This window comes from Coregonus clupeaformis, chromosome 26, assembly GCF_020615455.1.
Source record: "Coregonus clupeaformis isolate EN_2021a chromosome 26, ASM2061545v1, whole genome shotgun sequence".
Lineage (NCBI taxonomy): Eukaryota > Metazoa > Chordata > Actinopteri > Salmoniformes > Salmonidae > Coregonus > Coregonus clupeaformis.
In genome coordinates this window covers 8,927,563-8,941,112 of record NC_059217.1, presented here as the reverse complement: position 1 = coordinate 8,941,112, position 13,550 = coordinate 8,927,563, and the positions used below count along the sequence as shown (strand labels likewise).

At 45.2% G+C, this 13,550-nt stretch overlaps 1 protein-coding gene across 9 annotated transcripts in view; it reads left to right on the top strand.

Moving 5' to 3' along the window:
* Nucleotides 1–13,550, top strand: part of LOC121540441 (dedicator of cytokinesis protein 7-like) — a 105,176-nt gene that overhangs the window by 72,851 nt on the left and 18,775 nt on the right. For 7 of the 9 annotated variants that reach the window (XR_006657463.1, XM_045207728.1, XM_045207727.1 and 4 more), the window contains 10 exons: nucleotides 3,316–3,544; nucleotides 3,784–3,948; nucleotides 4,090–4,256; nucleotides 7,574–7,672; nucleotides 8,905–8,994; nucleotides 10,287–10,382; nucleotides 11,264–11,404; nucleotides 11,630–11,743; nucleotides 12,022–12,189; nucleotides 12,352–12,491. Coding sequence is in view for 8 of the 9 variants with exons in the window: in XM_045207728.1 (XP_045063663.1) it covers nucleotides 3,316–3,544; nucleotides 3,784–3,948; nucleotides 4,090–4,256; nucleotides 7,574–7,672; nucleotides 8,905–8,994; nucleotides 10,287–10,382; nucleotides 11,264–11,404; nucleotides 11,630–11,743; nucleotides 12,022–12,189; nucleotides 12,352–12,491 (1,409 nt within the window). In the remaining variant the exon portion in view is untranslated. The remainder of the gene's footprint in view (nucleotides 1–3,315; nucleotides 3,545–3,783; nucleotides 3,949–4,089; nucleotides 4,257–7,573; nucleotides 7,673–8,904; nucleotides 8,995–10,286; nucleotides 10,383–11,263; nucleotides 11,405–11,629; nucleotides 11,744–12,021; nucleotides 12,190–12,351; nucleotides 12,492–13,550) is intronic. The other 2 variants (XM_045207730.1, XM_045207729.1) reach the window with 1 other exon arrangement.

The window sequence follows — 13,550 nt, the reverse complement described above, 5'->3', positions numbered from 1 at the left end:
TCTTTAGCTCCTCCTCTGAGACAACACTAGAAAAACATTTAGCCAGGCTAATGTCAACCTTCTGGTTAGCGATCAGCTGCTCACGAGTGACTGGTAACTGTATTGCCTCAGCAACAAGTTCCACATCCTCCTTCCTTTCTCTGGGCTGTTGGTCAGACTGCACCAGCTTACCAGAAGTAGCACCCAAGCTATCCTCTGGGTCACACTCTCTGAATAGAATCGTGTTCGACAAATCTATCACGTCACCCACTTGTCGTGCTTGAGCACGTGTGACAGCACAAGCGGGGAACACATCTGGATAACCCTGTGCCAGCTCCTCGGAGAGAGACTGGTCACTGTTATCCAATACGGGTATCACCTTTCCTCCGGCAATATCGTTGCCCATTATAAATGTCACACCTTTTACTGGCAACATAGGACGTACTCCAACTCTGAACAATCCACTGACTAACTCAGTGTACGTTCACAAAGTGCAATGGCACTGGGACGAATCCCATTTCAATTCCTTGTACTAACACACTGGAACCACAATATGTATTATTGGACAAGGGCAACACATCAGATAGTTTGAACGACTGCGCCGCACCAGTATCTCTGAGGATTCTAACTGGACGCTGAGACGCTTCGTCATCTGATATGGAAACAAACCCCTCAAAAATGAACGGTTCATAACTGTGATCTGGGACTGGGACAGGGACTTTCAAACCACATTCACTATGAGGCCTCTGTCTTGATTCCGGCCTTAAAACCGTACGAATCAGCCCAACACCCGTTGGCGGCCTGGCGTGCTGAGGCATCCCCTTACGTTTTAGCAGAAAGCAATCATTAACCATATGTCCCACCTTATGACAATAGAAACAGTGACGCACATCTTTTGGGCGTGCTGGATGTACTGCTGGTCGACTAGGACTAAAAGTTAGCAACTCTGCGGCCCTGCTCTCCGTACGAGCCGAAAACACGCTCTTATGCGTCAACACAAACTCGTCTGCCAATACAGACGCTTCCGACAGTGAGGATACTTTCTGTTCGTTCAGATAAACTACAATGCGTTCGGGTAAGCAATGTTTAAACTCTTCTAACAAGATTAACTCCCGTAGAGTTAAAATCAGTTACCTTACTAGCACTGTGCCATTTGTCAAACAGGTTTCCTTTGTCTCTAGCAAACTCCACATAAGTCTGAGTAGGATTCTTTTTATGAGACCTAAATCTCTGTCGATATGCCTCAGGAACAAGCTCATAGGCACGAAGAACAGTAGCTTTGACCACGTCATAATTCAAACTGTCTTCAAGAGGTAGCGCTGACAGAACCTCTTGGGCTTTACCTGTTAATTTACACTGAAGTAATAGGCACCATACCTCTTCGGGCCATTTCAATGCTACCGCTATACGTTCAAAAACACTGAAATAGGAATCAACCTCTGACTCCCTAAACACAGGTACCAAGGTGATCTGTCTACTAATATCAAAAGTAGCAGACGACACAGCTGGTGAGGATGGCTCACTAGCAGGCATAGTATGAGCAGAGACTAACCTCGCTGTTCCTGCCGCCAGTTCCATTTTACGCATCTCCAGTTCCATCTTACGCGTCTCCAGTTCCATCTTACGCGTCTCCAGTTCTTGATCAAGCCTACGCGTCTCCAACTTTTCTTGCCTGATTTGTGCCCTCTCTTCCGCCTCCATTTGGAGCCGTGTCAAGCGGACATCCATCCTGGCATCACTGTCAGACAGTGGGTCAAAACGGGGCATTGTGGCTGGAGCCTTAGCCTCGTCCTCAGACACCAACGGGCTTACAGGAGCAGCAGCCACATCCCCTACAGGAGCAGCAGACTCAGGCGGCGGTAACTCAAGCACTCGCTCGTTCAACAATATCTCTAATACTGTTTTCCTAACTTCTGCTTTCACTAAAACCCTTGATATGGGTACAGAAAAGTGGTCAGCCAAAGCCTGTAGATCCACTCTACGGCAATTCTCAAAAACCTCCCACGTAGGGTTTCCAAAAAGGCATCCAACTCAAAAGTAGCCATCTTAAACTAGCAACACGAGCCGACGAATACTGAACACAAAACCAGTTAGTTACAGCTGCCAAGCTCAACACTGAACCAGACACTAACTAATTTGCATGAGTAGCATGGGTATCAATGAGAATTAACCCAGACGAACCCCCACATTATGTTATGAACCCCGTGGCTTTAAACGTCTAGGGTGGATGGACAAGAGACCCGTAACATAATTCATGCAAATTAGAATCGTGACATGAAACAGTGAGAACAAAAACTACACGACAACCATAAACTACCGTCAAACATAAAAGGTTTATTTTTGAACACACGGTAAAGGTTTGGGAAAAAGGGCTGAGCAGGACCCAAGAAATGAAACAATAGTGTAAAAAAAACTAAACTGATCTTGCCTGCCTCAAGAACCGCTAAGCTACTGCTAATCATACAAAAATTACAGTGGGTGGTCCGCTCAGGTCTAACTAGTGTTTTTAGACAGTTTTCTTCCTACGGGTAATGTATGCCCAAGGGCAACTTGCTTAAATTCCCCTTTTCCCAGAAACACACAACAAAGTTACCAAACAGAGTAACCAGCAAATGAGTGAGTACACAAAACACAGGACACCACAGTATCCATACTCACATACGGAAAATAGTCTCTCTCTACAAACACAACTGACTGGCTTTTAAACAATGGGATGTGTGATTGAAAAACCAGAAACAGGTGGTGCAATGCAGAGGAATGTCCACTGATTGGTCCACTTCAGCAATCAGCAGAAACCCCAACGACCACCAATCAGGAACATACAGGACACCTGTGATTAGGGCAGAAGGAGAGGAAAAACACAAAAAGACACAGGATACCTGTATCCGTAACATTAGCGTATATCTGTGTCAGACTCCGAGACAGATAGATAGACCAAATACCGCAGCTTGGATAGTGGAGGGAGGAGTGGTGAGCGTAACGTGTCCCTCCCTCAGTTCATTACTGGTTGAACTTCACTGGTGTTATTTAGTGCAGCCCACTCCATCTCTCTGTCCTGTTGGCTGTCGTGTGGAGGGGAGAGGGAGAGTGTTTCCCAGGACCTTAGCCTGGTGGTAATGTGATCATAAATCACTGGGTCTGGGTACCTATAGCTCTGCTCACTGCATTACCCTACTGTAGACTGTAGCTCTAACCTCAGAGCACACAGTTCAAGCACTTCTATTGTGCAGTGGAGTCTCACATTTTCCTTTGATCAAAGCCAGGTTTTCTTTGTTACTGACTTCTCTCTCTCTCTTTCTTTCCCTCCCTCCCTCCTTCTATCCCTCTCTCCATCAGGACCAGTACCTGGATAAGTTCTTTGCAATGGTCCATGCCCTGGACCACATGTTCCCTGTGCGGATAGGAGACACGCGCATCATGGAGAACAACCTGGAGGCGGAGTTAAAGTCCAGCATCGCCGCGCTAAACTCCTCCCAGCTGGAGCCCATGGTCCGCTTCCTCCACCTCCTATTGGATAAGCTGGTGCTGCTGGTGGTGCGGCCGCCCGTCATATCAGGACAGATAGGTACCACATCCAGCCTCATAGGAACTGTAGCCTTTCAATGACTTCATTTAAATAATTGTATTCCAAATGAATAATAATAGGAAGATAATAAATGATATTCAAATATTCAAAGTACCCATATTTTAAGAACAAACCTGTGCCTTTTGAACTTTTGTGCTGCCACTGAACTGGCACTGAATTAAACGACTGTAATATCTGGTCCTAAATGTGTTGTCTTGTGTGCGTGTCTGTGTGTGTAGTGAACATGGGCCAGGCGTCGTTCGAGGTGATGGCGTCCATAGTGAACCGGCTCCATAAGTACTTGGACACTAGTCAGGACATGCACGGCAGAAACAGCCTGCTCTCCTCCTACGTATACTACGTATTCCGCCTGCCCAACACGGACCCCAACTCCCCCTCATCAGGTACCTCAGCTTTTTCTTTTTGTTTTACCCCAGTTTTGCTTGTATTCAATGATATTAAACTCTATTAAACTGTAAGAGCCATTGCATTTATTGTGGAGCAATAACTACTTTTCTTTTTTTTCATGTGTGCGTTTGTCTTAGGTCCAGGTCTGGGTGGTTCAGTCCACTATGCCACAATGGCCAGGTCCGCCCAGCGACCTGCCAGCCTAAATCTCAACCGCTCCCGTAGCCTTAGCAACAGTAACCCTGATATCTCTGGCACACCCACCTCCCCTGACGATGAGGTCCGATCCATCATCGGTAGTAAGGTAGGAGACACGCCACAGACCAGACATGGCTTACGTTATGTTTCTCAGTACTTTTGGGGTACAGTCAGTCCACTATGCATCAATGGTGCAGTGTTTTCCATTAGCGCCGGCCGTCGGCTAATCAGACGGTTACAGACTCATTTTCAGCCGGCTACCTTTTCCACTTCATATTAACTAGGCTGCTTTTCATTTAAACGTTTCAATTTGCTAGTCTGTCGCGCCCTCTCCCGCTAGAATGAATGATATGCATCTTCTAGCCATCTATTGGTACGCCGCCGCCGTGCTGAGGTTTGCAGGTCTGTGAGTGAATATCGTTGCGTTAGTCAGTGTAGCCTACCGAATCGCATCGGTGACAGAGACGTTCACTTGGCTCCCTAATTTGCATAGGCTACTGGTATGCTTTTTGGCAATTATCTGTGAATATATGATGAAAACATTAGATGAAGATGGTGAATCATCACTGCAGGGACAATAGGTCACTGCTCCCAATATGATCATTAGGGTACTCACTGAATCCAGGCATTGAAACGGAATTCAACCATATAAAATTTTTTATTTAATCAACTAAATGTATAGAAAATGTAGACATTTTCCCAAGTTTATTATAAGTCATGAACAGAATGCATCATTGGTTCATATTTCTTGCAACTTTCTGAAGAGGCAATGAGATTTTCCCGTCTCTACCGCTACAAAAACACTGCTAACCAACAGCCTCTTGCTATATGCGCACTTGAATTAAGGGTAACTACACCCAAAGATTAAAATTTCTCAGATTTTTCAGAGACATCAAAAGTGGTCTCCTGATGTGGTTTAAGCATTGTTGTGGACATAAAACATGAAATGTGTTGTTTTTCTATTTAAAAAGTGTGATTTTTGAGAGTGGAAACCTGGAAAAACAAAACGGAATCAGGCATATTTAATAGAGTTTGTAGGGCCCTACCCAAGATGGCGCCGACCAACATGGCAGCTTTTCTTTGTAATATTATTTTTCAGTCAGTTAAGAACAATTTCGTATTTACAATGATGGCCTACCGCAAGGCAAAAGGCCTCCTGGGGACGGGGATTTAAAAAAAAATATATAGGACAAAGCGCATCACAACAAGAGCGACACCTCAACACCACATAAAGAGAGACCTAAGACAACAACACAGCATGGCAGCAACACACGACAACACAGCATGGTAGCAACACCACATGACAACAACATGGTAGCAACACAACATGGCAGCAGCACATGGTAGCAGCACAAAACATGGTACAAACATTATTGGGCACAGACAACAGCACAAAGGCAAGAAGGTAGAGACAACAATACATCACGCGAAGCAGCCCCAACTGTCAGTAAGAGTGTCCATGAGGGTTACTCAGCCCTGCACCTTAGAGGCTGCTGCCCTATATACATAGACATGGACTCACTGGCCACTTTAATAATGGAACACTAGTCACTTTAATAATGTTTACATACTGCTTTACTCATCTCATATGTACAGTGCCTTCGGAAAGTATTCAGACCCCTTGACTTTTTCCACATTTTGTTACGTTACAGCCTTATTCTAAAATGGATTAAATAAATAAAAATACTCAGCAATCTACAAACAATACCCCATAATAACAAAGCAAAAACAGGGTTTTTAGAAATGTTAGCAAATTTGTATTTACATAAGTATTCAGACCCTTTGCTATGAGACTCGAAATTGAGCTCAGGTGCATCCTGTTTCCATTGATCATCCTTGATGTTTCTACAAGTTGATTTTAGTCCACCTGTGGTGAATTCAATTGATTGGACATGATTTGGAAAGGCACACACCTGTCTAAGTTCCCACAGTTGACTGTGCATGTCAGAGCAAAAACCAAGCCATGAGGTCGAAGGAATTGTCCGTAGAGCTCCGAGACAGGATTGTGTCGAAGGCACAGATCTGGGGAAGGGTACCAAAACATTTTTGCATTTCTTGGCCTGAATGCCAAGCGTCACGTTTGGAGGAAACCTGGCACCAGACCTACGGTGAAGCATGGTGGTGGCAGCATCATGCTGTGGGGATGTTTTTCAGCAGCAGGGACTGGGAGACTAGTCAGGATCGAGGGGAAGCTGAACGGAGCAAAATGTGGGGTCTGAATACTTTACGAATGCACTGTATCAGACCGTATGACACACACGTATTACTGCTCTAATTACATTGGTAACCAGTTTATAATAGCAGTAAGGCTTCTCAGGGGGTTTGTGGTATATGGCCAATATACCACGGCTAAGGGCTGTATCCAGGCACTCCGCGTTGCGTCGTGCTTAAGAACAGCCCTTAGCCGTGGTATACCACACCCACTCTGGCATTGCTTAATCATATAATAATCGTACACTGAAGCACTTTTTTTTTTTACCTCATTGCCATGGATTCACTGACTTCATAGAGGATTAGATTGAAAAGCCCCACTATTTCTGCCTCCACATAAGCTGTCACTGTATCACGGACTGTATACTATGAACCTGAGAGCAGCATTTCTCAACTGTGTGACTTGTCAACCCTATAGCTGATGGACAAACATCAGCAGGAACACCTTATCTCTGTAACCCCTGTATCACCAACCTGACACACAGCAGGGAGAGGGCAACCTCAGCATAGCAAAGTATACAGTAGGACACTTTTAGGAAAGTGAAACAATCTTCACGGCTCTGTTAGTAGAGTCATTTCCAGGGGTAGCCGAGTGTATTACAGAGACACTTCGTAAATTAGTTAATAACGTGGACTTGTTGCTCTAATGCAGCCATATAATCGTACAATCATTTGGTACTTTGATCAAATTACTTAGTTTGACCCCAAAAGTACTTGAAAGATGAGTGAGTGATGAACACTCCTCTGTTTTTCTGAAGTCTGGTCTAACGTGATGCTAGTGATGGATGCTGCCCCCATAGAAATAGAATAGCCAGCCATGATGGCACATCAACTTGAATGGGGATTCCTGTTCTACGTATCCTAGTAATTCTAGTTCTGTAGCTTCCCCTGTGTGATGAATGATACCTACAGTATAATGCTACTAAACTAAACCTGTATTCTTGTTTCTGAACCAATGGAGGGCTGCAGATTGTCATGATGGGATATGCGATCTAATCTGTTCATGCATTGCTGTTTTCATGAATCAGGGGTTTCTAATTAAATGATTTCTGATCTTTAACTAGCTAACTTTATTATTCCCCCTTGCTGCTTACGATTCAATCATCTTAACCTTTAACCTCTATGTTATTCCCTCCTCCCCTGTGCTGCTCCGTCCGCTCGTTGCTGCCTTGATCTTGCCTGCCCTTTGACCTGGGACCCTTGACCTCTCAGGGCCTAGACCGCTCCAACTCCTGGGTGCACACCATGGGGTGTATGAGCACCCCCTGGAGATCCAGCCCCGGCTCTGCCTCTGACACTAACTCAATGCAGGTGCTTCAACAATAACAACTCCCTTCCTCTCCCCCCCTAAAAAATACGTCACCGTCACTCCCTACCCTTCTTAACCCGCACCTCATCCACCCATCATCTACACGCTCCACCAGACAGGAAGTCAAAGCTGCCTCTATGAACCTTAAACCGCCATCTTTAGTTCTTTCACTTCTTGTCGTCCTTTCAGTTTTTACACAACACCTTTCTCTCTCCAGTTGGCTGGAGAAGTAACATCTATGCCCATTCTGAAGTCGTGGTGTTGTCACTAATCTCTTAAAGTCATGTCAAACAAGTGCAGACGAATTTCTCACCACACTTCTTATACCCCCAGTGCAGGAGAGGTGTTGCACATACATTGCAGTCAACTTCCAGCCAAGAACCTCTAGCCAAGACCCACGTGACTCAGTTTGTGCCATTTTCCTTTTCTCATACTTGAAATCTATACTATTTTTATTGGCGGTCCAGAGGCTATCACCACGTGATCTTCATTTCCCCAATATTCATTTTAATTAGCTTTCTTCATCCTCTCATTCCCAGTCCTGTTTCATTTTCACCATGGTCATTTGAACCCATGCATGACCTACTACTAATCTTATTCACCGTGTGGGATGGGCATGATGTGGAATACTGCTGCATGTGGTGGTGTGCTGGGTGGGTTTGGGAGGGAGTGCGAGTGTGTATGTGGTTGTCTTTGTATTTTTTTTGTCTTTTTGTTGTGACTGTGGTTGTCGTCATTGGTTGTCGTGAAGGGTATTTTTTTGTGGCTCTAGTCATGTCCAAAGATTCAGTAAAATAAATATATGGGTTAACAGAGGTAAGTTATACCCACAGGTTAACCCATATTTGGGGTGTTTGTTGTCATTTTTCCCCCGCAGTTGATACGGTGCACAAACTGCATATCTAGGGGAAGTTTTTCCATTTGTGTAAAATGTATGTAAGAAATATAAATATGAAGTATCTCACACACTGCACTTCTATATTGGTACTGTGTTTTTCGTATACTGTCGTTTTAGATTATATGACGTTTTGTGTATTTGTGTGATTGTTTGTGTTCATGTTTGTTCATTGTGTGTGACCGAGTATATGACTGTGTGTGTAAGCTTCTGAGTGTGTGAAAGTGAGAGAGGGATTCTGCTGCAGACACATCTCCTTGGGTTGAGAAGATGCTACAGCTATACCCGTTGCCTCTCACTAACCTGTTGTTGTCACCGTCCCATCCATCCCACCCATAGGCCATGGAGCGCTGTGGCAACCGCATGTCTTCGCACGCTGAGAGCGCCAGTTTCTTGCAAACTTTAACAGGACGGTTACCCACCAAAAAGGTACCTACCGCTGTCTACACCGGGGGAGGAGCCATACAGAGCCCCCTCACCTTATTCGTCTGTCTCTGGATGTGTGCCTCTTGATTGGATGGTGTGTTTGGTGGTTGTGGTCTTTTTGGATGTAGAGCAGGGATGGGCAACTTTGTTGCGGGTGGGGGCCACAAAAAATCTTGACGACTCATGAGGGGCCGCAGTGGCTTGCGGGTCTGCATACCCACATCCATACCCACACATTTGTGGACCCCAGGAAGAGTAGCTGCTGCTTCTGCAAAAGGTAATGGGGATCCTAATAAACATGCAGTCAGAGCCGGCCCTAGCCTTTTGGGGGCCCTAAGTGACATTTTGTTTGGGGGGGGGTCCCCCCATCTTGCGAGCAAAACAGTTTAGCAGCCCCCCTCTAGACAGGTGAGAGAAAAAGGTTACGTTTTAGAGTTAATTTCCTGCAATTCTACACATTTTGCCATGTGGCAGTTTTAAAGCACGTTTGCTGTAATTCTACACATTTTGTCATGGGGCAGAGAGAAGATATAGTTATTTTATGCACTTTTACTCATTTTTCATGGAGCAGAGATATAAATTAGCAGATTTACAGCTAATTTCCTGCAATTCTACACATTTGTGGAGAGAATTGTTTGCAGTTTTTAATGGTATCTGACTAACAAACTCCATAGGGGCACCCTGGTCGGTAATTAGACTATGATTACTACAGGTTTAGATAGCTGGCGAGACTAACTTACCGATCAAACATTTTTTCGCTGACATGGGCTAATTGAGTGACTGTCAGTGACTGAAATAACAAGAGAAAAACTGCTGATGCACAACCAAATTTTGAAATTGCACCTTGTGTTTTCTACTATTCTAACTCTAAACAGTAAGTCGAGACCCCAACTGAGTTAACCCGGCCAAAAAATTATCCACGGGCCACCAGTTGCCCATCCCTGATGTAGAGTGTAGATGTCCTCTTGGCTGTGATTGAATTGTGATGTTGACAGTATTGTACAGGAATGGTGTGTTTGTGTGGAGCGTACCACTAACTGTAGCACTTTGACCCTTGTTCAGGGAAACGGCACACTCTTGATATTTATATCTTAATGAAGCCTCCTTTTTCAGTGTTACCACCAGACACAGGCGCACCAAGTGGATTATTTCGTTTTTTTTGGAGCAAATATTACATATATTACATGACTAAGATAAGATCAAACTATTATTAAGGGCAGGTTGACCCAGGTCTGATGTACTGTGCTATGTGTGTCTAACTGTCTGGTCCGTGTGTCTCCATCTCTCTGTCTCAGTTGTTCCATGAGGAGCTGGCCCTACAGTGGGTGGTGAGCAGTGGCATCGTCAGGGAGGGAGCTATACAACAGGCCTGGTTCTTCTTCGAGCTCATGGTAAGACAAGACGACACACAGCTGCATCTCTGGAGCCTTTTTCACACTAGTAAGCTGTGCCGACCTGTACTGCTCTGGCCTGGTTGCGTATCCACCATAATTGGTGGAACCATGTTGGAAATGACAGAGTGAAAAGAAAATATCTAAGCAAAGACAGTATGGTTCCGGTTGGCACGATAGTGTGACAAGGCTACACTATTGTGCTTTTCATCCTGGCCCTGTGTCTATGGTTCCCTCTAGTTGGCCAAGCTGCAAAGTCAAAATTGGCTTTATCAGAAATTAGCCTTTTGGTCTTAATTTAAGGTTAGGCATAAGGTTAGCATTGTGGTTAGGGTTAAGCTCAGGGTTAGGTTTAAAATCTGATTTTAAGAAGAGAAATTGTAGGACTACGTGGGGCTTGGCCAGATATTACCAACCCATAACTACCACTATGTGTTGGGCCCATAGACTTAGATAGACACTGTATCTGTCCCATTATGGCGTCTGAGAGCATGGGGAGCGCCATTGAGGCCATCTCCATTTTGAAGTAGTACATTTTCTTCCTCTACTACTTGAGTTGGCAAACAAACTGAAAGGGTGCATACTGCCACCTGTAGTGTGTTGTTTGAACAGGTATAAAGCCAAGGTTGGTGATTTTAGTGCCACCTGCAGTTATGGAATGTTTACTCACGAGTATAATTCATTGGCTGATCCCTCTTGATGACCTGGATGGGAATATGTGATTCTTCCTTAACCCATAGGAAGTTCCACTCAGTTACTACTTAAAAATGTTGAAAATCCTCAATGGCGCTGTCCATGCTAAAACAAGGTTTTGGGCCCAAGAGTCCTCTATAATCCGCTATGGTTGGGCCCTGTCTCACCTTGATGACCTCATTCCTCAGGTGAAGAGCATCATCCACCACCTGTACTTCACCGACCGGCTAGAGTCGCCCAGAAAGAACCGTTTCCCTGAGCGCTTCATGGATGATATCACAGCCCTGGTTAGCACCATCGCTGGGGACATTGTCTCACGCGTTCAGAAGGTAGGAGTGAAAATCAGAATAAACTTTGTCACCAGCATAGGACACACGGGGACAATACAGATCAGGCTTACATCAACACAGCAGTTTCTAATGCCACGAATCAAACAGATACTCCAAATAAAGGGAATGGTCTGAATGGACCTTTTCTGGTTCGAAGTAAATCCGATCGACCAGTGTTCTCGAGACTCTACCCTGACCTCTGACCCTGTGTTTCTGTCCAATCAGGACCTTGAGTTGGTGGAGCGTCTGAACACCAGCCTGGCCTTCTTCCTGAATGACCTGCTGTCTGTCATGGACCGAGGCTTCGCCTTCTCCCTCATCAAGACATACTGGAAACAGGTACTGGGAGAGGGAAGCAACCCACTTAGCACCCCAACATCACCTTAATGACAACATCCTTGCAGAATCTGCTTTCATTCAAAAAGGCTTGGTGATATAACCACTATGATGGAGTGACTTTGTGCACAGGATTTTAGAAGTAACAGTACAGTAGCTATCCTGCCAATTACACTATTGGATATCACTTCCCTGACTTGGAGTAAAGGGCCTCAACAGTGCTTCTCCATCAAACCCTGTTTTGGACAGTTTTCTGGACATCATTCCATGCCTCTCCCCAGGTGTCCGCTAAGCAGTACATGCTGCAGAACCCAACTCTGGAGTCCCTGAGACTGGACTTCCTGAGGATCGTCTGCAGCCACGAGCACTACGTCACACTTAACCTGCCCTGCAGCCTGCTCACGCCCCCCGCCTCGCCTTCACCCAGCGTGTCATCCGCAACCTCACAGGTCAGCTATACACAGTACACACACACACTGGACACACACACACACACACACACACACACACACACACACGCCCTGGAGGAGTAAGAGGTGTGTGGACAATGTCTCTAAATCATCCCCTGCTTCTGTTTCTCACTCTCTCCATACTTCTCTCCATCTCCACAGAGTTCTAGCTTCTCTACCCATGCCCAGGACCAGAAGATAGCCAACATGTTTGAGCTGTCTGTCCCCTTCAGAGAGCAGCACTACCTGGCTGGACTGGTGCTGGCTGAACTGGCTGTCATCCTGGACCCGGAGGCCGAAGCGTCAGTATTAGTACACTGTGTTACTGTTTGTGTGTATGAGAGGGAGACCGAGAGGTTATGTCATTTGCCTCCTTTGTCGCTCGCTGTGATTCTCGAAGGCAGACTCCTAGGTGGTCAGTACATTGTGTTAATGTATGTGAGGGTTACTGTGGTCACTTGGACCTCATGTTTCTTTCGGTCGTTCTGTGCTTCCTGAAGGTCTAGCGGGATACTGTGTGTGTGCTATTGAGAAGGGTTCTCTCCTCTTCACCTATACTATGTGTCTTTCTTTGTCGACCCTCTCAAGGCTAAGGGGCAGTACATTGTGTGACTGTTATTGGGCGGGGTTATTGTTCATGTGACGTATACAATGAGTGTACAAAACATTAAGAACACCTTCCTAATATTGAGGTGCACCCCACCCTTTGCCCGCAGAACAGCTTCAATTCGTCGGGGCATGGACTCTACAAGGTGTCGAAAGCGTTCCACGGGGATGCTGGCCCATGTTGACTCCAATGCTTCCCATAGTTGTGTCATGTTGGCTGGATGTCCTTTGGTTGGTGGGTCGTTCTTGATACACACGGGAAACACCCAGCAGCGTTGCAGTTCTTGACACAAACCGGTGCGCCTGGCACCTACTACCATACCCCGTTCAAAGGCACTTAAGTATTTTGTCTTGCCCAGTCACCCTCTGAATGGCACACTACACAATCCGTCTCAATTTTAAAAAAAAATAATTATTTAACCTGTCTCCTCCCCTTCATCTACACTGATTGATTGAAGTGGATTTAACAAATGACATCAATAAGGGATCATAGCATTCACCTGGTCAATCTGTAATGGAAGGAGCAGGTGTTCATAATGTTTTGTACACTCAGTGTATGTCTTTCTCGACCCTGAAACTTAGCGGTCAGTGTTATCTTCTGTCTTTGTGTAGATAAATACATCGGTGCACTCTGGCAGTTTACAGTAAAGAATAAACATAATTAAAATGAACACATTTATTTTAAAAAAACATTACAATGTGAACATCTGCCCCATATAGTTTCCATTTAAAAGCCCAACTAATGATTGTATTGG